This window comes from Talpa occidentalis, unplaced genomic scaffold (assembly GCF_014898055.3).
Source record: "Talpa occidentalis isolate TD23 unplaced genomic scaffold, MPIMG_talOcc4v2.1 talOcc4.10, whole genome shotgun sequence".
Lineage (NCBI taxonomy): Eukaryota > Metazoa > Chordata > Mammalia > Eulipotyphla > Talpidae > Talpa > Talpa occidentalis.
Genome location: NW_023600993.1, coordinates 4,462,677 through 4,490,384, shown reverse-complemented (window position 1 = coordinate 4,490,384; position 27,708 = coordinate 4,462,677). Strand labels below are relative to the sequence as shown.

At 51.2% G+C, this 27,708-nt stretch overlaps 2 protein-coding genes across 4 annotated transcripts in view; both read left to right on the top strand.

The window, feature by feature from the left end:
• SRGAP3 (SLIT-ROBO Rho GTPase activating protein 3) overlaps positions 1–1,918 on the top strand; it is a 161,277-nt gene extending 159,359 nt beyond the window's left edge. Inside the window, 1 exon segment of the mRNA XM_054695447.1 lies at positions 393–1,918. Coding sequence (XP_054551422.1) covers positions 393–806 — 414 coding nt within the window. The 3' untranslated portion in view covers positions 807–1,918.
• Positions 1,919–12,234: 10,316 nt separating this feature from the next.
• Positions 12,235–27,708, top strand: part of RAD18 (RAD18 E3 ubiquitin protein ligase) — a 62,967-nt gene continuing 47,493 nt past the window's right edge. The window contains exons 1-4 of one of the 3 annotated variants that reach the window (XM_054695327.1): positions 12,235–12,313; positions 16,699–16,780; positions 21,030–21,091; positions 22,673–22,743. In XM_054695327.1, coding sequence (XP_054551302.1) covers positions 12,263–12,313; positions 16,699–16,780; positions 21,030–21,091; positions 22,673–22,743 — 266 coding nt within the window. In that variant the 5' untranslated portion in view covers positions 12,235–12,262. Of the gene's footprint in view, positions 12,314–16,698; positions 16,781–17,546; positions 17,816–21,029; positions 21,092–22,672; positions 22,744–23,034; positions 23,105–27,708 lie in introns of those variants that run through there. The other 2 variants (XM_037522118.2, XM_037522122.2) reach the window with 2 other exon arrangements.

Below are 27,708 nucleotides of genomic sequence, written 5' to 3'. Positions count from 1 at the left end.
GCTCCTACCGTCCAAGGAGGGGGGCATGAGTGACTTAGCAGTGGGAAGGCCTGGAGCCTGTGTTGGCCATGCTGCCGCTGTCACCGTCCTTATGTTCGTGTGCTTGTACACGCCAGGTGCCTTCCACGCTGTCGCAGGAACCCTTAGCACACACCACTCCCAGGTGGGTGTTCTCATTACCTGTAACTTACAAGGGAAATTTCTGAGGTTCAGAGAGGTGAGGCAACTTGCCTGAGGTCACTGGGCAAGAAAGCGACAGAATTAGGATTGGAAACCACTTCTGTCTGTCTCCCGAGCGGAACTGCCGGGTCCCTGCACACACGGGTTGGCCGTGGAGGCAGGCTTGGCCTCCAGACCCCGTCCCTGCTGACCAGTGCCCTCTGTGTCCCCAGGACATCGAGAAGACCATGAGCACGGCTCTGCACGAGCTGCGGGAACTCGAGAGGCAGAACACAGTCAAGCAGGCGCCGGACGTGGTGCTGGACACGCTGGAGCCCCTGAAGAACCCGGCCGGCCCCATCAGCTCGGAGCCCGCCAGCCCCCTGCACACCATCGTCATCCGGGACCCCGACGCTGCCATGCGCCGCAGCAGCAGCTCCTCCACCGAGATGATGACCACCTTCAAGCCCGCCCTGTCTGCCCGCCTGGCCGGTGCCCAGCTGCGCCCGCCCCCCATGCGGCCCGTGCGGCCGGTGGTCCAGCACCGCTCCAGCAGCAGCAGCAGCTCGGGCGTAGGCAGCCCGGCTGTGACGCCCACCGAGAAGATGTTCCCCAACAGCTCCACGGACAAGTCGGGCACCATGTGACCAGCCTGGGGGCGGTACCCCCCAGCCGGCAGCGGCCACCGGGGCCCTGGGGGTGGTCACCGGGACGCCCTTGTCCGTCCAGGGGTGCTCCAGCTGGGAGGGCAGAGACCCAAGGTCAGCCAGGGAGCATGTCTGTGCAGAGCTGGGGCCCAGGCACTCCCCGCAGCTGGAGGCTGTGTGAACCCCCAGGCCTCCCCTACCGTGCAGGCTCCAGGGCGACTGCCATTGGAGCCCGCCCTGGGTGGGGGCAGAAAGCCCCCCGACCGCACCCGCACATCGTCACTGGAAAACGAGGCCCCGACACCCCCCTCTGCATACACAGACATGTGGCTCTGCGTGTGTGCACGTGTGCACATGCACGGACGTGTCTGAGGTGTGTGTGTGTATATATATTTATGCATCTATATACATATCCTAGACCTGGACACACACGCGCTCAGTGTACATAGGATCTCCTTTTTCTTTCTATGAAACTTAGATTTACCTCAGACCCATGCCACCAAACATCTCCCGCTGAGTTATTTGGTGGGATTTGCAGGGACTTTTCTGGGAGAATCTAGAGGCCCACAGTAACTGCGCACGAAGCAATACACCACTAACCTGCAGAACAACCAGAACCAACGCCCCCACTGTCTCCAGAAGTCGTGGCCTTCCAGAACAGTCTGCCCCCGAGGAAGGGGTGGGGCAGGCGGCCCCCGGGCAGGCTGCTCCTAGAGGTGGGGAACCCTTCCCAGAACTCCCCCATCCGCCCCAGAGACCCTGCCTTTCCACCCCTGGGCCCAGGGTCAGCCGCACCCTCAGAGGCACGGGAGGACGTCAGCGGGAAGACCCCGGCCGCAGCGCCCCGTGTTCGCAAGCAGGAGCGGGGGTGAGGCCCGCAGCCTCGGCAGTGTCACGTGCGGTCGGGAGACGGGGGTCAAGCCGCGCCGTGGCGGGGGACCCTCGAGCCTAGTCATGCCGTAGGAATAAATCTGTGGTAACTATAGAGGTTTAACTTAATGCCATTTTCAAAATATTTAAATTTTTCTTTTCCTCTTTCTACTAATTATACTGTGTCAGATCCGGAACCAAGCAGGCGAGGGGGCTGTGAGTCACGTCCTTTCGGTTGAAAATCCAGCGTGATGCCCTCTGGCGGGTGCCGCCGGCGAGACAAGGGGCCGAGCGCGCCCCCCTCAGCCCAGCCAGCAGGGCCGGCCCTGGCCTGTCTGTCCCCAGATGCTTCGTCTGAGTTTAAGCGCGTGATGTTGCGCCCCGCTGTCCCTGCCCTGCCCCCCAACACGCTTCCTCCAGAGCGTTCGGTGGAACAGAAACGCGGTGACAGAACCAGGCGTGTGGCCTTCAGGTGTCGCGAGTGAGGCTCTGGCCTCCTGGCTGTGCCCAGGCCTCTGGGTCATGCTCACCCAGCTCCGCTTTGCTTCCTCTTTTGCTCTCTTTCTTCCCCAGAGGCGGCCTGTTTCTGGATCATGGAACTCGGGCGATCAGATTCTAATAGGCCCCCTTCCCTCGCCGCTCACGCCAAGCTGAGGGTCCCCCCCAGGATTCACCTCCTTCTCTCTCCCGGGGCCTCTGAGCGAGTCTCCAGGGCTGGGACTTGGAGTCTGGGTTTGAGGCCCAGCTCCCCCGCCCCTCACGGAGCCTCCACCTCCGGCGCCATGGAGTGAAGAGAGTAAGTGTGAGCTGTGCCAGCTGCAAGGCGCTGGGCCCGCAGAGTGGCTGGGCATTACCCTAGGAAGGTCAGTCTTTTAGATCAGAGATTGTCCAGGCGCTTGCTTTGGAAACCTCAGAGGGCACTTGAGAAGCAGGCAGCGGAACTTCCCCACACTTCATCAGCACGGCCTCGCAGCCACATCTCTCGATGCTGGAAACCCCATGCTTAGCATTTCCACCCACTGGGCTTAGCTTTGCCCTCTCGTCGCGCCCTCCACTCAGGCAAAGGCACCTCAGAGGGTGGCCGATGATGTCACGAGCACCTGGGTGTGTAGGTGTGTGAGCTCCTGGCCCTCGGCTGAAGGGCGGGCGCTGAGAGCAGAGTGGAGGGCCGCCCGGACAGGCGCAGACGGGAGCGCTGACGGCAGGCTGACTCCTCTTAGCTCGTCTCTGAGCTCCTGCAAGCGAAAGAGTCTCAGAGCCAGCCGGGAGCCCTGTGCCTTGAGCACATCAAGCTCACCCCACTGCACAGCTTAGGGAAGAGAGCAGGCCTTGGCGTCACCCGTGGCCCAGCGTGGGGGCTGCGTCGGGCTCACACAGCCATTCACCAGGGAGGCCCTGGGCCGTCCCTCCAGGACACATGACCTCTCGTTTCTAGCCCAGAGATACTCTCACACCCTAAACCCAGCAGCTCCCTGTGCACCTGCCGCGTCCTGCTGGTCTCACGGACCGGCTGAAAGCGACACGCCGAGCTGGCACCTGTGGCCTGTCGGTCCCGCGCTGTCAGCGCTCCGGCCTTTCCTCCGCGGGGACAGAAATGCACCTGCCTTTCGCCGAGTCACCTGGAGGTAGAGCCTTAGCTGTTTGCTTTAAGCACCTATTCTTCCATTAGAAAACGGCTGATGAGTTCCCATTCGGGGAAGCTCGCCCCCCACTCATGCAGCCCCAAATCTGAGCCTTGACGCAGAACCAAATGGAAAACTCCTTCCCGCCCGGCCCCCGGCCCGGCCCTCTGCATGTCTCGGTCCCCTCACGCCCGCCCGGCACGGTCACCGGGCGCCTGCGTCCTCCCCCGAGCCCCGCCTGTGTTCGTCCACTATATATTGCTGTATTTGCTTCCATGCTGGAAAGTAACTGTTAAAAATGTGAAACTGTCATTTTTTGAAAGGCTGCAGTGACACAGTAGCCGCTCACCAAATCTTTGCACCCAGTAGATAGATCGATGTAAAAACCAACGCCAGAACCCTAACTGTCCAGTGAGCGTGGGGGAGGCGGGGTGACCTAGCGGGTCGTCCTCGGGAGCACCGGTCGCCAGGGGAAGAGCTGCTTCCCCGCGCGGTCATCGCCACCGCTGAGCGCTGTACCCATCAGGCTGTCGATAACGGGCACATTCTTCCTCCGCTTCACAGAACAATTTCTTTCCGTACCCTTCGACTGACCCCGAGGCCGAGCCTTCCGTCTTTATGCATAACCGATGTTCAGTCTGTTTTAGGAATGAACCAGCAAGACGTGCATTGAAAACTGACCAAAGACAATTCATTCCCGGGCGAGGGCCCCGGGCCCGCGGGCCCGGCCGCTGCTCAGACCTGTCTCGGATAAGATTGGGAACAAGCTGTGCTTCCTCCCCTGCGCGCCCTCTCTCCTTTTATTCCCCTCTCCTCTTCAAGAGCTGCTCTGAGCTGTGGGATTCTCTGAAAAATTCTTGCCTTTCCTTGTTTCCAGTGCTAACGATTTCTCACCTTGAAGCGCCTTTTGAACCCCGGGCAGAGCGCACGGTTGGAGGGAATTGTCAGCTTGGGAATTAGACGGGGGTCCGCCCCTGAGGCCACCGGGCCCAGGGGCAGGAGAGGGACGGATTCCCAAGGGCTGGAAGGTCTCCGTTCAGTGAAGAAATCCGAGCGGGAAGACACGCGGGCAGGCGGCCGCCCGGCTCCGGCGAACCAGCAGCCCAGAGCTCTGCCTTATAAACCCTTCCGGGGGGGCCTGTCGCGCGCGGGGAGCCGCTGCGGAGTGGGCCTCGGCGTGGGGCCCTCTCGGCGGGCGGCGTCCCTTGGAGTGCCTTGTTGGGTGTAGTTCTCTCCCGTCAAGAGGCAGGAACACAAGAGGGCGGCCCGGCCCGGTCACGGCGGCCTCGCTCCCGGGCGCCCTCCGGGACTCCTCGATGGCTCTTCTCTCGGCCTTTCTGATGGCAACGTCTCGCACATCCAGATGGCTCCACACTCGAGCAAATGCCTCGTTCTCCCAAGAAGCCCAGCGAGCAGAAGGACGGGCTCGACATCACCCCGGGCCCTGCGGGCGGGGAGGGGCGGGGGAGGCAGTGGGGGGCGAACCGAGGTGTTGCTTAGCCTATTTTTCTGCTGTGCAGAGCTGATGCTGACTTCACGTCAACTTCCCCGGTTCTCTGGGGTGTCCTCTCTTCTGAGCAGCCATGTAGAGAATTCCCCACCCCCGAAGCGACCCAGGGGGCTGAGGGGGCTGAGAGAAGGGATTTGGTGGTCAGGTCGGAGTCCTCCTGGCCTCTCTGAGGGGACCCGCCAGCGTCCCGCTGTCCCACCCTCTGGGACCGGCCAGAGGGCCATCGCTGCCCCTCACGGACACCTCCTTCCTGTGTGAACTGTCCCAGGCAAATCACAAAGCCGTTCCTTGAACCCGAACAACCGGAGTGCACTTTTCCTTCCTTAGACGGAAGTCGATTCTGGCTAGAGGTTGCCCGGGCTCCAGTTCCCGGCAGCGTGACTGTTTACACGGTTTGGCAATAGGTTTGGTTCTGATTGCTTCAGAGTGGCTGGTCTCTTTTGTTTCCTTTGGTTTCCTTCCTCCCTAAACTGTGTCAGGACAAAACCGAAACCGCCCTAGGACATTGCTGGTTGCCTGTCCCCGCGTGATGATAGGTGTCACCCTCTTCCGGAATTCGGACCGTTTCTCTACCTTACAACCAAATGCCCGTCCTATAGCGTGTCTGACTGGGTCCTCTGTCGCGTGTTCTGATGGTGCCTGCTGGTTTGACGTGGAGCTATCCTGTGAAATAAAACAGCTTAACTTTTCCCAAGCAGCCTCCGGTAGCTTTTTGAAAGGGTGAGGTGGCACTTCGGGGTGGGGTCCCCATGGGGGCATCACTCTCCAGTTCCCACTGACTGGGTCTCCCCTCAGGAACCTCCCCCGAAGTGTCCTTTAGCTCAGCCCAACGAGGTGAAGGGTGGCGTTGCGGGGAGGCTCTTGGAAGGCACAGCCAATGAGGGAGGTGACCGTGGGGTGACTTCTGGGAGCAGGAGCTGGAAATCAAGCCAAGGCAAGTGGGCACGGAAGCTGGTATCTGCAGAGAGTTCTTCAGAGTTGTTTCCGAAAATTTAAGTCACACCCCAGAAGCCATGGATACGAGTTCCCGGCGCGAAGGCACATGCGACATCTTGGCGCTCGGTGTCTGCAACGGCCTCTTGGATTGTGTGTGTGTAAACTCATCTCTGTCCCGGTTACTGCTTAATCCCTTGCCTACCTTTTTGGCACCAAATTCTCAAAATGGCTCTTGAAGGTAAGTCCCCTTCTTAGACCTCAGGCTGCAGATGAGAAACGAGTCTTCGAGAAGCTCAGTGGCTCACCCACGATTAGGTAGGAAAATGGAGGAGCCAGAATTTGAGCCCAGCCTATCGGACTCCCAAGTCCAAACTCCATGCTCGGCCAAGTTCACCGTGCTGCTGCTCACTGAGCTTGTGCAAACGCTGCCTTCGCATTGGGCCTGTGTGGTGAGGCAGCTTGTGCCTGCCACCATCAAGGAAGACTCCAGAGCCTGTCCCGTCTGATGCACCCTCCTGGGGGTCTTCACGCGGGGCCCTCTTTGCAGAAGAGAGCCAGGTCTTCTGCCAGCCTCAGGGCTTCGCCACCCTCCTGGTGGCCTGTGGTGGTCCTTCTCACCATAACCACTCATCACTCAGCAGTGGCCTCTCGCTGAGCCCCTTCTGAAATGCTAAATTTGTGTGTGTACCCCACTATCTGTTCACTCGCTCCCACCAGCTGTGAGCTGGTTCTTTCACACAACGCGGAACCTCTGGTTCTTTCAACTAGTGTGTGTGTGGGAAGACCTATGGAGGTGTCTTGCTCCAACTTAGCAGCTGGGGAAGCAAAGAGGGATGAGACGCCAGTCCCTACCCTCAAGCCGCTTACAGTCTAATTGCACAAAAGATGGGCGGCAGAATTCTGAAATCAACTTTGGTGCAATGTCAGGGATTCATAAGAGAGTGTCCCTAACCCACAGAGGCCTAGGGAGGGGCGCCTTCCAGCTGCCTGGCTGCTCTGCCAGCCTCAAGGCAGCCACTGGTGGACTGTTCGCTTCCAGGCAGTCTTGGGCTTCCCTGTGCGTGGCAAGTCATCCAGCCAAGCAGCCTGAAGCCAAGGAGCATTTATCGGGTCAGTAACTAGAAACACTAGGCGGGGACTGGCTTCCAATGGGGATAACGTGGGAATATCAGGGCTGCTTCCAGACCTTGGTTCTCCCCCTGGGTGGCTCCCTCTGCTCCGCGTGTTCACTCTGTGCCCCGACGGGCCGCACGATCGGCTCCTCTACCTGCGCCGCCTCAATGTCAGCACAGGGGCGGGCTGAGGTCTGGTGCCCACGGCCAGCGCGGAGCTGCAGACCCAGCCCTGAGGCAGCCAGCGAGGTGGAAGGCACCCCCTCACAGAAAGCCTTCTATTGGGAAGGAACGGCTCCCCCAGGTGCCCCCAGGCTGCCTTCAACACGGTGAAGACAGTGGCAGCTTCCCTGGATCAATTAATTTGTTAATTAATTAAAATTAATTTCTTTGTTTCGGACAAGCCAGTCAAGGTCTCCATCCAGTGCTGGCAGCTGTAGAGACACTGGTGTTGGCAGGGGCCACCAACACAGAGGCCGCGCCGACCCCTCCCTGCTCACCCTGGCGGCCGCGGGAAGGCAGAGGCGGGGGAGAAGTGGACTTTATCCCCTCGCACCTCCCTCAGGGCCTCTCCACGAGTTGTCGTCACTAAATGCAACCATGAGATGAGACACAAGAATGAAGAAAGGGAGCAATTGCCCTTCTGTATCTCGCCCCCCAAAACTTGAGCCCCGTCCAGCCTGACACTCTACTGCCACCGTGTGGCCACTTGTGAGGTGGCCGTGGGCCGCGTGGTCTCCAGCCCGAGGAATCACGTCACTCCCGGCCGGGCGCAGAGAACAGCGTCAGGAGCCCATCGTGTCTGTCATGAAGACTGAACAGTTACTTAAATTTTTCCAAATCTGCTTTGTTTTTTAAAATTCCACTAACTCACCGACACCGTGGCGTTTTACTCAGGAAGGTATCCGCGGGCATCTCTCAAGATGACATATTCTCCTGACAACCCTATAATCACACTGAATTAGATGAACAATAATGTATCTAATTCATATTCCAGTTTCATCGATGGTTCCAGAAATGCCTTTTAAAGGTTGGTCCGTTCAACTCCACACTGGGCTTTGATGGGGTGATGCCTCTGAAGCCTCGCTCATTGCAGAGCAGTGAACTGTACCCCTGCGTGGCTGAGGAACTCTGCTTCATTTTCTGGTCACCTGCCCACTTCCTACGCCCCCCCCCCCCCAGCCCCTGGTCTGGATTTGTCTGCTTGCTTCTTGACCTGCCAGTTCCCTGGTGGCCGTCCTGCGCTTATGCCTCACTAACGAGAGTTGCATCTCAATGTCCGCCTCGATCCCATTTCACCGTTTGGGGCGAGAATGCTCCCCGGACGCGGAGCCCAGGGGTGCTGCATGCCCGCTCTTGGAGAGGCTGTGGCTCAGCAGCAGTTCAGGTGGGTCCTCCCAGAAAAGCCGCACCGCCCTGTGAGCAACAAATAAATATAAATACCCAGTTACCCAAGAGCCTCTCACCTCGAGTCCACTCCCCTCCCGGGGCCTGGCCTGAGACACCCTATCTCATTAGGAGCTGCAAGTGGTGACCTGCTCATGTTATCATTTATTCTGTATCTATTAGCTCCAATTCTCATCGACGGGGCTAGCGCTTCCCTAAAGGGCAGGTGGTTCTGGAAGGGAAGAATAAGTACTTAATTCTTTCCCCTCATTATCAACTTTCAGTAAGGAGCTGACACAAAGGGAAGAAATTAGGGCCTTTTTTTCCCCGGTGAGACTCACTATAAATTTCTGAATTTTAAAATAGTCAATGCATTTCAATTATGTGAACATATACACACGCGTCTGCATCCAGGTATATACACATGCATGTCGGTAGGTAGGCAGGTAGGCAGGTAGGCAAGTGGGTGTGTGTGTAGGCAGGCAGGCAGGTGCATAGACGCGCAGATAGACATTTAGGACAGAGGAGCAACTCCAAGCTGGCTTCGGTGCCCATCAGCTTATGACCACCTCCTTCATTGGGGAACAATAAGATGTTCAGGCTCATCTTGTCTCTCCTCCGAGCCAGACCTGAAGTCAACCATGTCCCCAAAGAACCCCAATGCCTCTTTGGGGAGACAGCATTTTGAGACCATAATCTGTGCACTAAGCGAGCCGTGGAGCTGAAATCTGAACCCCGGCAGTGCGGCTGCAGAGCCGCGCCCCTCTCCGGCCCTCTGGTTAACAACTAGGCAGCCGAGACCCGCACCCTCTTCCCTGGGGCTCACGCTGTGCCAGGCGCCCTGCCAGGCGCTCTCTGCCTTGGAAGCGACGCAGCCCTCCTACCCCTCCCGGGTAGACTTCATGACGCTTATCTAACCGAAGAGGAAATTGAGGCTCTGGAAAAGCAGGCGCCTCCAGGTAAACAGAGACGAGGCTTGGGTGGGGGTGGTGAGGGCTCCGTGCCTGTCGATTCCCAGCTTGTCTCCTCTCAAGGGCTCCCTGCTGGCTTCCCAAGCCCTGGGCACCCCCTATGTCCTGGGACCCAGGGGCCAGAGACCCTTCGGTCCCTCCGGCTGGTCCAGCCAGAGGGCATCTGTCCGCGACTTTGCCAGCACGCAGGTGGTGGCGTCGGGGGGACCAAGTGGCTTCCGCGAGTCAGTGTCAGTCATTGCTCAGGTACTTTCAGTTACTTCTCACGAAACGCCGAGAAGGCAAATGCCACCTTCACCCGCATTTCACAGGCGAGAACACTGAGGCGCAGACTGGCTCAATTACTTGCCATGTTAACACGGACTAAAATGCAAACTCCGTGCCACGGCGGGACGCCCCAGCTCCGGGCCTGCGCGTGGCTGCCCCTCTGCCACAAGGGACCGCGGCACCAGTGGTACCTTCTCAGGGGCGACCCAGAATGTCCAGTGTACACCCCCCGCCTCCAGGCCGGCACCCTCCCCGGTCGCTGCCGCCTTACTTCCCATTCCACTAAAGTCTGTCGTTTATTTGTGTCGGGGGTTCTTATCGCCACCTGGCTCCGTCCTGCGCCTGGGGTGTCAGCTCTTTGGGAGCAGGGACCACGAGTCCTCCGCTCAAGCTCCCCTGCGTTCCGAACCTGGCACAGGTGTGGGCGACGCCATAAACACGTGCTAAGGAGACGAGAAGAATGAGGGAAGGAGCAATACAGGGGCGCTCCTTCCGCACCCCCCGAGCTATCATGAGGATGAGGCACAGGAGGGGCCGCGGGCAGTGAGGGGAGGGATGAGGGGAGACCCTGAAAGGAGCTGGGGGGGTGGGGGGAAGCTTGGGGACAGGCAGGCCCCAAACCCAGCGGGGGAAATATTTCCCTAGACAGGATGCTCACATTTGGTAAATAAAACCACAGGACGCCGAGTTAAATTTGCATTTCAGACAAGCAGTGGGCATTTTTTTGTGTAAGTATCTCATGTGGGCGATTTGGGACATAATTATGCTGAATAGAATGGCCTGCTGTTGATCTGGACTGCAAGTTCCCTGGGCATCGCGTGGTATCTGGGGACCCCGTCTAGGGTCCTCAATTTGTGCCGAGCGCCAGGGGAGGAGCTGTTGAGTGCTACTCTGCTTTGTAAAAATGGAACATTTTGTTTTCACTCCGGAATAAGGAAGCGGCCTCTCTTTATTGATCCAGCAGAAGGAGAATGTCCGTGTAGCAGCTGCTTGTGGGGGCTCAGACCGGCTCTCGGGGGCGGATAAATAGCAGAGAGAGGGCAAGACGGATGCTTTGTCCCCAGTTCCAAGTGCCTTTCAGAACCTGCTCTGCCCTTCCACGGGGGGGGGGGGGGAGGGCGGCGGGGATGCTCTGCTGGGAAGAAAAGATTTGTTGGAATGGGGGCTTGTTTGGCTGGTTCATTCGACCTCCCTGGGCAGCTGGTAGACCCAGAGACTGATGGGGCTGGCTGGCGCAGCCCTGGAGATGGCTGGGGACCAGGGGCCAGGTGATGCCGCTTCCACTGTCCTGGTGGTTGAAAGGGGGGAGTGCATTTGTCACCCCGTCTCTCTCCTTCTTTCCTTCCCCATGTCCTCTTGCCTTCCCAGTCTAGGTCAGGAGCCAGAGGTTCCTAACGATGAGTCTGAAGGAGTGGCCCGTAACCTCTCTGAGCCTCAATTTCCTCCTCAGCGAAATACCAATAACAACCCAACCTTTGCCTGCCTCTCAGGGCAGCTCAAGGGCCTGGCCAGTGATAAGCCAGAAAAATATTTGTTGAATGAATCAGTGCCGGCACCACTGGTGGCACCAGGCGCCAGCTGCACGGGGTCTGCGGGAGCCCCATGGCCACTGCCTTGCTGCCCTGGGGGCAGGACACGTCCACAAAGCTGTGGATGAGGCTGAGCTGACAGACAGGTGGGAGGTGTGCTGGGCAGTGCTTCACATTAGTGGCACTCACCCACCGCTGACAGTGTAAATGGACTGGGACAGCCCTCCGATAACCACCTAGAGCTGTGTCACAGCTTTGAGAGAGCACGCAAACTGACTCAGTAGTTCCAGCTAGAGGAACTCATCCTCCAGCTGCCCTGGTGTAAGAGATCTGTACAGACAGCCGGGTCACTGCAACTCTTGACAACGGTGAAAAACAGGAAAGAACAAAATGCTCCTCACTATTTAATGAACTCTGTGGCTCTTACAAAGAAATTGGTAAATCTAGAGCCTTACCAGGGAGAGGTCCTGGAGGCAGGGTTAAGTCTGTAACAGGTGGGCTGCCCCTCTCCCTGTCCTATAACAAGTCCATAGAGGTGACTTCACAGACAGAAAGGAGACAGAGTCAGGCATTTAGTATAATAATGTCTGTGGGAGAAACCGAGCCTATGTTTGCATCAGCATAGGAAAGATCTGGAAGGCTCTGTGCAAAGTTCACCGTGGATATCTCAGAAAGAGAGGGGCAACAACTTAAAAGGAAAAGAACTGCCCTTCAAAGCGGGCAGCCTATTTGCCTCCTGGCCAATGCCCCGGAGGGACCCAGGGACATGCAATTCCCCTTCTGGGCAGAGCGTCTCTCCTGCAAGGACAGCAGCAGCAGCTGCTGTCAAGATGACACGAGGCTGTCACCGCGGCCCAGAGAGGGCCAGGTCATTCCAGCAGTCAGAAGGGGCGACCTGAAGGAGGGGGTCGGGGCCTGGACCTCGGAAGATCCCGCAAGGCCCAGCCGCGGTCTGATTCCGGCGGCGGCCTGCCCCTGGCATGCCCCCTGCACGTGCTCACCCCCGGGCGGGCCCTCCTGCCCTGCGCCCGGCCCGGCCCCGCAGCAGCAGCCCGGCGCGTGCGCAGTGGTGGCCCCGCCGCTCCGCCGGGGACTACGACTCCCGTCAGGCTCTGCGCACGCTCGGAGCGTCGCTCACCGCTGACGTGGCCCAGTAGCGCACAGCTGACGTGCGCGGGAGCGCGGGGAATTTCGAGTGGCGGGGAAGCGCGGGCGGCGGCGGGTGTCGGCGCCCCCGGGCCCCTCGGAGAGCCATGGACGCCCTCGCCGAGCCGCGCTGGCCGCCGGGGCTGGCCGTCATGAAGGTGAGAGCCCGGGGCCCGGCGCGGGTGTGGCGGGAGGCCGGCCTCCGGGGCCTGGGCGGGGGCCGCGGGCCGCTCCGGGGGTGCCCGGGCGGGGCGCCCGCGTCGCGCAGCCGCGCGGCCGTTGGCCCGGGTCGGGGTGCGGCCGGGAGCGGGGGCGCCCTGGCGGGGGACGCTCGCTCGGTGGCGCAGCCAGGCAGGTGGTCTCCTCCCCCGGCCTCTCTCGAGTCTTCCAGCTACCCCCCGCCCCCCAATCACCCCCCGGTGCTGCCTGGCGGGCCCCACCTGCCCCCTGGCGCCTGCCCCGAGCCCGGACGGGGGCGGCTCGCGCGGACGCCGGGCCCGGGCCCCCCGCGGACACCCCCGGGGGGGGGGGGCCCGCAGCCGGGGCGCTCGGGTGGTTTAGCGTCGTGTTCTCCGGTTCTTTCTGCTTCTGACGGCGGCAGGGCTGCGGCTCCTCCTGCTCCTGCTCCTGGGGTGTGGGGTCCCCGCGGTGTCTGGCCGCTGGGGACCCAGGGAAGGGACTGGAGGAAGCTGGAGCACGTTTTGGGCCTGTTCTTCCTGCTGTCATCCGCTCACCTGCGGTGCTGGGCTGGAGGGAGCCCGAGGGTGAAGAAGTGAGGCTGTGGGAGGATCCAGAAGAGCTGTGGTTTTGAACTTGACTTAGGGCCTGGGCCCTAAGGTGCAGTGGGGAACACAGATTCCGGTTTCAGTGGTCCTGAGTTAAATCTGGGCTCCTCTTACTTTATTTTTAAAGATTTATTTATTTATACAAGAACCGGAGTACAGGCCAGAGGCGCGGAAGGGTGAGAAGATTCACCAGAGCCAGAGTGGGGAGCAGAACAGGCAGACTGACGAAACACACTGCTGAGGGGAGCAGCGGGGAGACAGGAGAGGTCTGCTGCGCCATGTGGGAATCTCCCTGGCCCACCGGGAATCGAACCCTCGCTACAGAGGCTGTGGACAGCTTCACAAAGCGGCGTTCAGCGTCCTGCGCCACCGGGGAGGCCCTGGTCTCCTCTTATTTTGACTCTGATTCAAAGTCAGTAACTTAGCTTCTCTGAGTCTGAATTTCCTCAGTTATAAACTGGAGACAAAGATAGCTCACATACAGACTTGGTTATATCAGTTGATGTATGAATAAGGACCCTGGTTTGTTCACTGTTCATAATGCCTGGCATGCAGTGGGTGCTCAGAAATTTTGGAATCAGTTGGTGATATCTAGAAAGTAGCAAACATCAGTTAATACACTTTATTAACATTTAAGAACCCCTCCTCTCATTTTATTTGCGGTGGTGCAGATTGAATTGGATAAAGGAAGTGAAAGCACGCATTTCTAAAGCTGCTGTTGTCAGATGGAAGCGGATTTGCTATCCCCCCCCTCCCCCCCAAGGTCCCGGTCTTCTTCAGGGGCAGGTTCCCTGTCTTCTCTGTCTTCTCTGGCTTTGGCATCATCCCCACGTTGACCCCAGGGGTCAGCACCAGAAAGTGTTCGATGGTGGCGTTAACGAAGCCTGTATTGGAAGCTCGTGCTCTGAAGCTTGGAAGCCAGCTCCCTTTACTATTTTCACTCCTTTTATAACTTATCTGCCAGTTCCTCGCCTCATTTTCCCTGAGCACCTCAAGGGCAGAGAGCTAGCTGCTCCCGGAGGTAGTGCTGTTTGAAGGTCTTTCTTACACTCAGTAGAACCCCGACTCAAGCCACAGTTCCTGACCTGGGATCCTTGGGAGGACTTCGGGGTCTACAGTTATTTGTAAGATTTTCCCCTGTGTGTACATGTTTCTGAGAAGAGAGTCCTTAGTTTTCACCATTTTCCCCAAAGGGATCTGTGACCCGAAAACCTTAAGAACCTTTGCTCTCTTTGTTAATTCTCTTCACTCCCATTTTCTCCCTCTCGTTTAAAGAAATAAATCTGGGGCATCCACTTGACCCCTCTCTATTCAGACTTTGCTGTTTTGGTTGAGTCATCTGAGGTGCATGTTACTGTCTTGAAGTGGCCTGTCAGGAAGTTTGTACCAGGATGTTCCAGGTCACCTGCTGTGGTTATCGCCTCCCACAAATCCTCCTCAGATCTGTCAGAACCACTCCTTCTGCACAGAGGATAGTTGTGTAGAAAACATGCCATAGACCAAATGCCAGGGCTCTGCTTCCTTAAAAGATTTTCCAAACAGTCCTTTAGCTGCTGTGTGATGGGTGGCTCGCCGTCCACATGGTGGAGGTTTTGACATTTTGTTTCAATTTCCCTGGTTGTACTATAACAGAAACTTCTACTTTGCAGATTGTAACTGTAGTATGTGTATATAGTTTAAAAAATTAAGGTTATAGTGAGATAAAAGAAAATGAAAGTTACCCATCAGTCTGCCCTCCAGAGATGACTACTGGTTAGCTTTCTTGTTGTCTTCCAGCTTCTCTTGAGTGTGCTTGTGCACACACCCACAGTATGTGCATGTATTTACATTTTGGGCTCACTTTGGTTTTAGCGCTTTGGGTTTGATCCAACCACTTGGAAGCGCTGTAAGCTTCCTCTATAAACTGGGCTGCAGACGCCTCCTTAGACGTCAGAGGATTGTGACGGAGATCAAAGTTCCTGGTTCCGTAGCTAGGTGTTTCTGTTGTAGATTTGCTGTCTGATTGAACGTTTCCCCATGGCATTAACTATTGTTTGGAAGCTTAATTTTTCAAATGGTTACATAATTTCATCATCTGGAACTACTGGTGACATTAGTCTTTTTGGTGTTTGTAGTTTTGCAATGTCGGCGCCTGAGATAAAAAGTAAATGTCATCCCTCCCTCCTCTTCCTGTGTCCTGTTTCCTGGCCCCTGTGACCCTCTATGGACTGTTATTACTTTCTTGTGTATCTTTTCAGAATTTCTCTGTATTATAAATAAGATAAAAGGGGAATATTTTCTATCCCGCCTCACTTTTCAGCAAATATAAAAAAAGGTAAAACACAGTTCAGACTGTCTGCACCTTCCTTCCTTCCTCCTTCCTTTTCTTGGTCATCTCTCCATGCCGGGCCACAGGAGAGCTCCCTCCTGCTTTCTTAAGTATCTGCTGAGTGTTCTATTTAGTGAAGTCACGTTTTATTTTAGATGATTTTGAAAACTCAGGTTGTGAGAGTTTCCTCATCCTACTGGGATTGTATCCTCTCCAGCCCTTCCAGGACATCCTCACTGGGCTCTCCTGGGTAGTGACGAGCCGTGGTACTGTGGTACTGCACAGAGGGGCGGCCTGACTGCCCGGAGGGAGGCAGAAAGTTTCCTGCTGGCTTGAGTCATGCCAACAAGTGTGTCTGCTCTGGATACAAGTTCCTGATTTGTGAAGTAAGGGCTTAGCTAGATAATTTTAATGCTTTAATATTCTCTGATTGGTCCCTAACCTGGGTGGTGACTGCTCTGGTACCTTTCACCCCCAGTGACCGTAGGCTGGGCATGGGGTGTGAGGAGGGAGGAGGCTTGGAGTTCAAGCCAGAAACACGTGGGAAGTCAGCAGGAACAGAACAGCCCTTTTGTGAAGGGTTGATGGTGTGGCACAGCAATCTGTAGCGCCGCTGTGTCTGTCTAAGGTGTGGGGATAACCAGACACTTGAATGTGTGAGAGTCACATTTTCAAGAGGGAAGGTTTTCCTCTGTCTGTTCTTTTTTTTTTTTTTTTTTTTAAGATTTATTTATTTATTTATACAAGCACAGGGTACAGTCAGAAGCACAGGAGGGTGAGAGAATTCACCAGAGCCAGAGCAGGGAGCAGAGCAGGCAGACTGATGAAGTACACTGCTGAGGGGAGCAGCGGGCGGCAGGAGAGGTCTGCGCGCCATGTGGGACCCTCCCCTGGTGGCCGGGGAGCAGCCAGGGATCGAACTGGCGCTGCAGAGGCTGCGGGCAGCTTCGCAACCCAGCGCTCAACCGCTGCGCTACCGGGGAAGCCCTCTGTCTGTTCTGATCCCCTGCAGTTTCTTTTTTTTTTTTCCTTTTTTTTTTAATATTTATTTATTCATGCATACAACAACTGGGGTACAGGCCAGAAGCGCAGTGGGGGTGGTGAGAGGATTCACCAGAGACAGAGCGGGGAGCAGAACAGGCAGCTCAACTGAAATACACTGCTGAGGGGAGCAGTGCCATGTGGCATTCTCCTGTCTCCTGTGCCATGTGGGATTCTTGCCAGCTGGCCGGGATCGAACCCGCGCTGCAGAGGCTGCGGGCCTCCCCTGGTGGCACAGGTGGTGTGGTTGAGCGCACGCTGTGAACCTGCAGTTTCTATGGTGTTAGCTTTTGAGTTTGTATATTTGACAAAGGATTGTTACTTTATAGTTTAATCAGGGAATGGAGACAGCTGTGCGCAGGTGTTCTAGTCTGGGTGTCTCAGATATGACTCTCCTTTTGCATTTCAGACGATAGATGATTTGCTGCGGTGTGGAATTTGCTTTGAATATTTCAACATTGCAGTGATGATTCCTCAGTGCTCACATAACTGTAAGTATGTAGTGTTCTGTGAGTTAGTAAGAAATGGGTTTTACATAGTGTTAATTTAACACCACAGTACACATTTTCATTTCTTACCTTGACTTCTTCTATCTTGAAGTCCTCAGAAGATCGATTTTCCACCACTTCCCTCTTGAATATTGAAGTTTTTACAAGGCTCCTATATTTTCTACCACCTCCCACATGGATATTTTTATGCCTCTTAAACATTTATGGCAGTAATTATTTTGGTTACCATATATAGTTTCATATTTGCAAAACTCTTAGATGTTAGATTTCAGGATTTTTATTAACAGCAGAGCAGCTAGGTGGTTGAAATCCCAGTGAAGGCTATTGTAATCGCTTTTGTCACTTAACAACTTGCTGTGTGGTGCTGGAAAGATGCATGTATTGAAATTTACTTGTTCATCCCCAGTCTAGAGTGTATTTTCTGTACTGTAGGTCTTGGGTGCAAGTTAGGCTTAAAAAAAAATGGTTTTAGTGGATATTAGTAGCTTTGGTGAAAGTTTCCATAGAGAAAACCTAGTAGGAGGGTGGCAATAAGAGACACACTTCGCCTGACTCTTGCTTGGAGACATGTTAATAAACACACACTGCCTGTCACTACTGGAGCAGTGAGGTCATGACCCAGCTCCTCTACCAAGATGCCCTCCTGAGTTGCTATGCCAGTGAAATAGAGACGTTCTGTTTGCAATGACATGCTTTTTAAGGTTTTGCTTATTGTTGATAATGTTCCTGCACATCCTCCTTTTATTAGTGATCTCCATCCCAATGTCAAAGTGGTGAATCTCTATACACGACCCATGCATCAAAGAGTTACAGTAGTTCCTAAGAACTGCTCCCTGAGGACCTTTCCCTGGACCGTCTCTGCAAGTGATGACGACACTGATGCTGTTCTGGAAGCATTACCACATCTGTGACTGCGTCAAGAACCTGCACGCGGGAGTGTGTGAGGAAGAAGACACTGGAGGGATTTGTCCATGACGTCGCAGGGCTTACCGAGGACGAAGGTGGAATACCAAGGATGTAAGAATCCGCAAGGCCGTGCCTGAGATGGCAGCTTTCACCTGGGTGTGGATGAGAATGATGTCGAGAGGCTCCTCGAGGTGGTTCCTGAGGAACTGGCTGAGCAGGAATTGTTGGAACTGGAGCGGAAATGCACAGCTGAGGAGGCAGCAGGACAGGGAAAAAGAACCCCAAGGAAAATTCATAGTGAAGGGTTTAGCAGAAGCTTTTGCAGACCTCAACCATCTCCATAAAAGGTCTGGAGATTTTTCATTCGTAGAGAGGAATATTCATGGCGCGGTATCTGCTTATAAGCAAATCTAGGATGAGAAAGAGACCCAGCAGACCACCGTGAACATATTTCTGAAAAGGGCGGCAGCTCTTCCAGAAGCGTTGCAGGCAGGCCCTTTAGGACAGGTCCAGAAATAGGCGTCCACATCCTGTGAGATGCCAGCCCCCCGTGAGTCACTGCCCCTGAAGAGCCTCTGGGGGCAGGAGGTGGTGGAGACAGCGGTCCTGGTGATCCTGACCTTGTGCATGCTTGGGCTGACGTGTGTCTTAGTTTTTAATGAAGAAGTGCCTCCCTGGTGGCGCAAGGGGTTAAATCTCAGCACTATGGAACTGTTGTCAGCCGTTGTGGCCCGAGCTGGATCCCCGCTAGGGAGCTACTCACATGGCGTAGCAGACCTGTCCTGCCTCACCTGCTGCTCCCCTCAGCACTGTGTTTCAGTAGATCCTCCTATTCTGCCACCTACTCTATTTCTGGGGAATCCTGCCACCCACCCCCCATGCACCTCTGGCCTACACCCCAGTTCTTGTATGCATAAATAAATCATAAAAAAAATAAAGTTAGTGTTTTTAAAAAAAAGGTTTAAGTAAATTAAAAAGAGAAAAACCTTATAGAATAAGGATATAAAGAAAGAAAATACTTTGTATTGCTGCACAGTGTCTGTTACTACAGAAGTCAAAAATTGAAAAATAGAATGGTAGGCCAAGGTTATTCATCATGGAACAAAGACAGGCGCTCTTTATCACTCCAGCGCGGCCTGAGTGGATGGTGTTACGGAGTCTGCGCTGTACAGGAACGCCCTGGGCTATCATTCACCACTCACTCACCCATGCAGCTTCCAGGCCCGCAGCTCCAGGCACGCCAGGAGGCCTGTGCGAGTGGACGGCCTCTGCTCTCTGGTACCGCAGCTTCACCTCCCCTGTGTCTCGTGCCCTTAGACATGCAGATACCATGATGGTGGGGCTGCCTGTGGGGTTGAGCGCAGTGACCTGCTGTGAGGCTTGCAGCCTAGGAGCAGGAGTTCGACCACACAGCCTGCGCAGGAAGTAGGCTGTACGTTTGGCTCTGACGTTTGCACAGCAGCGAAATTGCCTCATGATGCAGGTCTCAAAATGTGTCCCTGTTGTGAAGTGGGGCATGATGATCGAAGGGCTATTTATTTTGGGCTTTCTTTTTTGGGGGGGGGGGACAAGAGGTGGGTCCTATCATAAACATAACAGGAAATCTAGTAACACATTTTTAATGTACAGTAAAGATTGTTAACTGGATGTTATTGTTACACAGCAAACCTTTAGAACACTTCCATCTCGCGTAACTGAAACTCTATACCCACTTCATAGCAGCTCCCCGCTTCTCCCTCCCTGTGGCTGTGGCAAAAGCCAGTTGGTCTGCTTTCTCCTTTTATGTGTTTGACTAGATCCATCAGGTAAGTGGAATCGTGGCATTCGTCCTTCTGTAACTGGCTTATTTCACTGAGCTTAGCTCTCGAGGTGCATCCGTGGCGTAGCATATAACAGCACCGCCTTTTTCAAAGACTGGTGACTACCCCCCTGTCCGTCTAGACGCTGTCTTCTTTATCTGTCCATCTGTCGGTGGCCATTTGGCTTCCTCCCGCCTTTGGCCCTGCTGTCAGCACAGAGTACAGATATCTCTTTGAGATTCTCTTTTTAGTTGTTTAGGATGAATACCCAGAAGTGGGGTTGCTGGATCATGTGGTAGTTCTATTTTTAATTTTTGGGGGGACCCTCCAGGCTGTTTTCTTTAGTGATCGTACCGGTTTATGTTCCCGCCGACGGTGGGCGAGCGCTCTAGTCTCTCCTCATTGTCGCCACCCCTTGTGAGTTTCCTGATAAGGGGGAGGCGTTCTTGGTTTTCCAATCTATTGAACTTTGTACCTGTAGCTAGAGCGATACCTTCTGTCTGCTCCCTTGTGGCAGAGCTGGGCGGTCCCCCTTTATTCATCTTTGTTTCCCGAAAGAACCTGAACTTGTTTCTTGTTGGGTCTTCTTTAGAGTGTGTTCTCTTCCCTGCTGGGTGCTGTTCCTCAGACTGTCACGACTTGTTCGTTTTCTGGATATCTGTCTCTGACATCTTACTGTCCTTTCTTAACTGAACTGAACCCATTTTAATGAGACCCTTTCCCTGAACTGAGTTTGAGTTACTAGTAAATTAGCTGCCAGTAAGGAACCGTTCTCTTGGTCACCTCTTTTTTTCTCTTTGACTGGGAAATCATTTTCCATGGCCTGGGATGTGGAGGATTTAGTTTATGCTGATTTCTCAAATAATTAGGAACCGCTGTACCGACTGTTGTATCATTACCTCACTCCTTTGGTAGCTCCTGGGTCAGGGACCTTTCCTGAGGATTGGGCTTTCCCTGCCGTGTGCCACAAAAGCACTAGTTAAATGTGGGATGATGCACATTTCAGGTAGGCATGTAGAAATCTCTAAATTGATAATCTGAGAATATGTTATTTCTTACTGTGTGTATATATCTCTTAACTCAAAATGTATATACTAGAACGTCGGGCAGTAGCCTGGCCGGCATGTCACACCACATCCATCCCCTGGTCTGACTGATGCGTGGGTTTCCTGCACGTTCCGCTAGGAGATGGAGCGTGCTCTTGCTGGTAGAGTTCTGGGGTCCTGGGGGCTCGGGGTCACTGTGGCCTGATCTGTCTCCCTCTCCTCAGAATGCCTTTTAATCACATTGGCAAGTGAGGCTGAGTTAGCGGTACTAGAATTTTGACATGATAATGGTATTCCTTAGGTGAGGAGAGTATTCTAGGACTTAGGTCAGATTTTGTTTGAAGCCAGGCCCCTTTATTTTATTTATTTATTTATTTATTTATTTTTTAATAATAAATTTTATTTTTATATTCCCCATACAGGCCCCTTTATTTTAAATGTTACTGTACTAATCATTCTGTTACCTTTGTGTTTTTGCAGATTGTTCTCTCTGTATAAGAAAATTTCTGTCCTATAAAACACAGTGTCCAACTTGTCGTGTGGTGAGTTTTTTCTTTCCTTTTTAAAAAAATCATGGGTGCAAAGATTTCTGTGTGACGTATACACGGAAGCCCAGGAGGCTGTGTCATGATGAGTTACACTGTATGGAAGGCGTTCTCACAGAGGACCTGCGAGATGCAGGTACGGGGAACTGGGCTTTCTTCAGTTCTCACTTAGACTTCTGAGAACCTAAATGTATGAGGAGGAGGAGACACTCACTTTAAGATCAGGATGTAGCTACTCTTTAAGTCTTAGGACCTGCATTTTCTGGGTCGTTTTTTATCATTTCTCACATTGAGCAGAAGCTCCGTGGAAGGACCGACTGCTTGTTCGCAGATGCCGGCGGCAGGTATTTTTGCAGAAAGCCAAGATTCGTGGCTTTGGGGCTGAACCAACCTCGCTGTTCCTCTACCTCTTTCCCAACCCATACCTTCAGGGAACAAACTCAGAAATTTGTTGTTATTTTTCTTCAAGCATTTCAAGTAGTGAAAAGGAGAAAAGGTAGGTGAGAAGGAAAAGTACACATAAGTAGGAACGAAGAAAGAGGAGAGACAGTCAGGTCTAGTAGGGAGGACAGCTAGTCCAGGGGAAGGATTTGGGTTTGGGTTGTTTGGCACTCCCTGAGGCACATGGTGTCTTTACTGCCTTTCTCACGATGGTGCTGCCGATGAAGCTTGCCACTCATGCTAAATCACGGCTGCGCTTGTCATTTTCCTCCTGTAGTCCTGAAAACTGATCTTATTTTTATTTTATTTTGTTTTTCTCCCAGTATTTGTTTTTCTCCCTGTATTTATCAGGAGAAAATTCCTTAGCCCAAATGATTCTGTTGAGGAACATAGGTCACAACTTTCATGGAAGTCAAGCCAAAGTATGTTTCAAGATCAGTTTGTGTTCTGAAAGATAACCAGCTTTCCTCATCTCCTCAAAATCTTTCATGGAAGCATAATTTCTATAGAAATTTGAGTCTACCTCCTTAATTGGTTCAACCACAGCAAACTTACAGAAAGCTGCAGCCCTCAGGGAGACGGTGACTGTGCCAGCACTATGAAATTGCAGACGCTTGGCCAGAAGGCCTCACATCTGAGCTTTCAGCAAGACACTGGAAGCCAGGGTAGTTGTCCTGACACAGCCGTCCTCCCAAAGTGAAGGAGAAACAGGGAGTGGGCATGCTGCCCATCTTGTTTTTAAATTCTCTTTGGACACTTGAAGCCCCTCCAGGTAGTATCATTCAGAAGAGCGGCTCACTTCTGCTTTTCAGGAGAAATTTTGGGGAAAGCTGAGTTTTGGCACTTTGAAGAAAGATTCTTGCTCATGTTAAGTTTTATCTGAGGTAGTAGAGACTATATGTAATTTTTACCTCCTGCATTGGAGAGCTTTGATCAGACTTCCGTCAGCAGATTCTGATTCACTGTTTTAAAATTTCATATTTGTTTGAGATAAGTGCACTTTATTTTGAGGCTTTCCTGGAAGTCTTAGTGGGGTGGGGAATCTCAGGAGGATGGGTCACACATTTTCAAAAACAAGAGTATGACAAGTTAATTATTATTTCTGACCTTTTTCCATCTGTTGTTTTTCTTTTCTAGACAGTCACAGAGCCAGACCTGAAAAATAACCGCGTGTTAGATGAACTGGTAAAAAGCTTGAATTTTGCACGGTATGAGTTATTTTTGTGACTAACCCCAACTACATTGACCTTCTCTCTGTATGCCCCCCTCACTATATGTGCTTTTGGAGATTAAGGAATGCAGGGCTGCATCTGTTGGGGTAAAGAAGGGACGTGGCAGTCACATACATGGACAATCTCACGGCAAGGGGATTTTCTTCCATTGATGAACAGAACTTCTGTTATGAGATATAAGAGTTAGAAATGCTGATTTGAGTGTTTGCTTACTTTCGGGTACAACAAAGATCATTCCAGCTTCGTCTTTTATTTTCCCTGCCTCAGCCCTCCAGTCAGCCATTTCCCCAAGGAGCCCTGCTTCCTTTCACTGAAGAATGGCATTCGGAAATCAGAGGTCAGGATCTGGAGCTGACTATGCTCATTGTTACTGGGGGGTGTCATTGCCTCTAGACCCCCTCAGTGGACAACTGGGTAACATGCATGTATACATACATGTGTACTAACTCATGTATACAAGCATATCTTGAATTGTTCTCTATCTGTTCTCTCTTAATCCATTAATTCTTCATCTGATTTACTCCACATGTGTGAAATGATGTGTCGTGTAAAGTATGTAATCGGTGCCTGGTGAAGTTTGGAAGTACAGCTTGTTAAATTCTTGATGGTGAAAGTGAGCTTGGTCACGCCAGGGGGTATAAAAAGATATATTTTGCCAAGTAGTGTCTTGAGTTATTTTTAGTTTTCGTCCTGCAAGTCACGCAGGAATTTTTACTGGAATGATATCCTTTGTTTTGCGAATTATTAGCTGCCCACGTACTCAAGCGTGTGTCTTCCAGGCCTGTTGGGCATCCTTGGAGATCATTACAGTGCTTTGAAAACTGTCACGAGATTTCTCCCAGTGGAATTGCACTTTTATTCTTTAGTTTACATTCTAGACAGTCAGACTTAGGACTCTGAATTCACCTGGTAGGACTTTCTAGAAATGGACTGAGTTATTTTTTTAAGGAACTCTGAGAGTCTCTGATTCTCAGAATTAAAGTTACTGCTTTACTTGGATGCAACAGTTAGATTTTGTGGCCTATTAGAATGTCTTTAGGAAGAAATTTATTGTCAGTTTGATTTTCTCTGAGACAGTAAAATTGTAACTCAAGGCTTATTTTTTTCTTCAGCTGTTAGCTGAAAGCATAACAACCTCCTACTAGGGAAAGGGAACATTATGGAAGACTGTGTGGCTGTTGAAGTGATTAGTATCTGGGTTACAGACCTTTTGGTAATTCATGAGAGGCTGTGGAATGACTGAGCTCTCCCCTCTGCTTGCTTCCCTTTGGGGAGGATGAGGCCAATTACTCATAGTAATGGGCTTGTGGGAGTGGGAGGTAGGCTGCAGATGAAGAATGGATTTTATTGTTTCTCACTCCGTTTACCTTCTTGGAATTGGAATTGCTTTTTGGTGAACATTTTGGACTTTTGTCATCGCTAAAGTGCTGTATGTCATTGGCAAAATTAGTAGCCCTGAAATTCAAACTAATCCGTTTCTTGTTTGAAATCTGGTTTAAGATTAATGAAGGAAGTTTAATTTTATGACTAAAATGTAATATATTTGTATTGTTTGTTGATTTCATGTCTTCCCTCTTTCCCATCTGTCATTGCCATTTTATGACAGCATGATTTTTAAAAATTTGATGTTCTAAATGGAGTAACAGAAGGGTATCGGAAAAAAAATTTCCGGTGTTGTCAGATACCAGGCTAACATGCAGATCTTACATTTTCTTCCAGTTTTTGCCTTTTATTTTCAAAGAATGAGAGTTTGCTTTCTTGACTCAATTTTATTTAAATTAACGTTCTTAAGAAACTCTTCTGTTGAACAAAATTTAATTAGAGTATTTTTGCTTAAGTAGAATTTAATTTTGGATGCAAGTAGGAAAACTGCTTCTGTTTTCTTACATAGCAGTCAGTCTACATTTTTGTCATTATTTTTACAAATTGAGAGTGTAGAGCATCATTTACATTTGTTTTATCCATCATCGAGGTATAAATATTTCTCCCCCCAAGATTATACTCTTTTCTTGCTTATTCCAGGTTTAAGAATTTAAGTATTTTAGATGATAATTCTATTAGTTAATTCCCTTAGCTCATGGACAGTCTACCCGACCTCATCTCTGGATATTTTTAAATATTTAACTTAATATACAACAATATTAGATATTAATAATACAATAATATAATAATATTAGTAGTACAATATAATATATAGTATACATAGTTATGCATATTATGTATTATAACTGTATACATTATATGTAATAATATGTGATATATAATATACAATATTTATATATTATTAGATATAATAATATTGGTACAATAATATTAGATAAGCATGTTTGTTTCAGGACATATTCAAAAGGGTCAGTGTTCAGATTATGACTGACAAATACTATATGAAGCCAGATATTTTGACATAAATAGGGTTTTTGTGGATTTTGCGTGAGGCAAAATAAAATGATTACTGCTTTTCTTTGTCTTTTTTTAATACCCATTTCCTGCTCAGTCAAGTAACTGACTCCTAGGTGGTATGAACGTTAAAAGAGTGTTTTTTATTTTTTTTTTTAACTGACTTTAGGATAAAGGGAAATTCAATCAAATAGTCTATCTTTGTGGTAAATATTTGGTGTTTTTCCGTGATTCATTCAGTTTCAGATGATAATATATAGATAATTTCCCTATTTCCTTACTGATTAACATTTGGTTTATTTCCAGTTTTTGTCTCTTGTGACAAAAGCTGCTGCTCTGAACATTCTTGTACATGTTTTGGGCATAGATTTCTTTTGGCTTAAAAGTGTGAAAGTGTCATTGCTAGGTATAGAGTAGGAGTTCATTTATTTGTTGTTATCTCCAAATTATTAAAATTATACTCCTACCAGCAAAGCGGAGGAGCATTCTAGACGCTCTGTGTCCTCCCCAGTACTTGATGTTGTTTAGCCTTTCCGACTTTATCTAACCTTTCTGAGGAGTGTGTCAGGGAAATTTTTGAAATCATTCCTTAGGTTTTTATTTTTGCTATTTTTCTGAATTTTTTTAATTGGTAAAATTTGTAGTGTAATATAATCTTGAATTTTAATTGAAATTTTGATCAAAGCATCCATTCTATAATACTCTCCAAAGCCAAGAGAGCTCCCTTACTGTGCTGCTGGCCAAGCCCACGCCCGCAAGCACCACGCAGGTCTCTTGTCTTCACTGACTGCCCCTTGTGCGTTGCGTGATGGAATCTCACAGCGTGTACTTTTGTCTTTTACTTGGCTGCTGTTTCTCCTGTTGGTCTGTGTTGTTGCTTGTATCAGTAGTCACTCTTTCAGTGCTGACTAGTGTCCAGTACATGAATACAGTTGGCTTGCTTACTCATCTGTTGATGAACCTGGACTGTGTCCAATGTATGGCTAGAGTAGTAAGAGCTGCTGTGAACCTTTGTGTATGATCCTCCTTATGTAGGAGTCTGCCTTCATTTCTTTCGGATATTTCTGTAGGGATGGAATTGCTGATATATAGGTTAGACGCTTCTGAGCTTTTTAAGAAATTGGCCAGCAGTTCCTAGTTAGGTTGTGCCACACCCGCGACTGGTTGTGAAAATTCCAGTTAACCCGCATCCTGGTTGCTGCCTGTGCCTGTGCTGTCAGCCTTTTACTTGTAAGCATTCTGGATGATTAATACACCTTGTCATCTGCTTGTTGACTCTTTGTATCTTTGGTTTTCACGGTGTCTGCACCTGTTTTAATTCCGGCCAAGAGCGTACAGCCTTCATTTCTCCACAGCCTTGCCAACAATTGTTGCTTCTGGTCTTTTTGAAGACAGCCTTTCTCACTGGTGTGAGGTGAAATGTCGTTGTGGTTTTGATTTGCATTTCCCTGACGATAAGTGATGAACATTTTTTCCTGTTTCTGTTTGCCACGTGTTTGTCTTCATCGGTGAGAGGTCTGTTTGGGTCCTCTGCCCATGATTTTATCAGGCTGTTGGTGCTTTTGTTGTTGAATTGTATGAGTTGTGTCTGGTAGACTTTGGTGTTAATCCCTCATTGGATGTATGACTTGCAGATATCTCCTCCCCTTCAGTGGGTTTTGGCAGTGGTTTCTTTTCCTGTGCAGCAGCCTTCTAGCTTGATGTGGTCCACTGTGTTCCCTTGCCTGGGAGATGTGGCCGCAGAGGGCTCTGAGGCATAGCTGGAGAGCGCTCTGCCTGCGACTTCATATTTTAAGGTTGCAGGTCTTATATTCAACTTTTCATTGCATTTTGAATTTTTGTGTGTTATCCATCACTTTCATGTGAATTTATCACTTTTCTCTTTGTCCATTTGTTCTTTTTTTTTTTTTTTTTTTAATTTTCTTCTCTGGCCTTTTGATTTTTTGTTTCACGTTATTTAACCGTCCTCCCTTTTTGTGAGGTTTGAGATAATTTGATTCCATGTATGTTATAAATCCCACAAGACATTGCTGGTGTCATTTCAGGGCAGCCAGTGGTCTTGCAGTTACCCACATATTCACCTTTCCTGGAGCTGGTGATTTTTGCTGACATTGCTGTGCTTCCATGTGGGATCATTTTCCTTCTGTAGTATTCCTTGCCTGCTGGTGAGGGACGCTCGTAGCTTTTCTTTGCTTGAGGATATCTTTATTTCGCTTTCATTTTGGAAGAATATTTTCATTAGCACAGAATTCTGTTTCTTTCTGTCAATTCTCATGTCCTTCTCTGACCTTGCGCCCGGGGTTTTGCTGCGGGTCGGCGGGACATTGTCATCTCCTTAGAGCAGTGTCTCTTATCTGGAGGTGATTCTGTCTTCTCTTTTGCCTCCCCAGGGCTCATTCGGTGCCATCTGGGTTGGCTCCCTCAGCCTGGGGTGGGGGTGGGGGTCTGCTCATGACATTCTGTGGGTGCTTCAACGATGCATGGAGCACAGAGGTGACCTAACTCAGGGGCTGCCACCCAGCCCCGAGCCCACCTTGGGGGCGA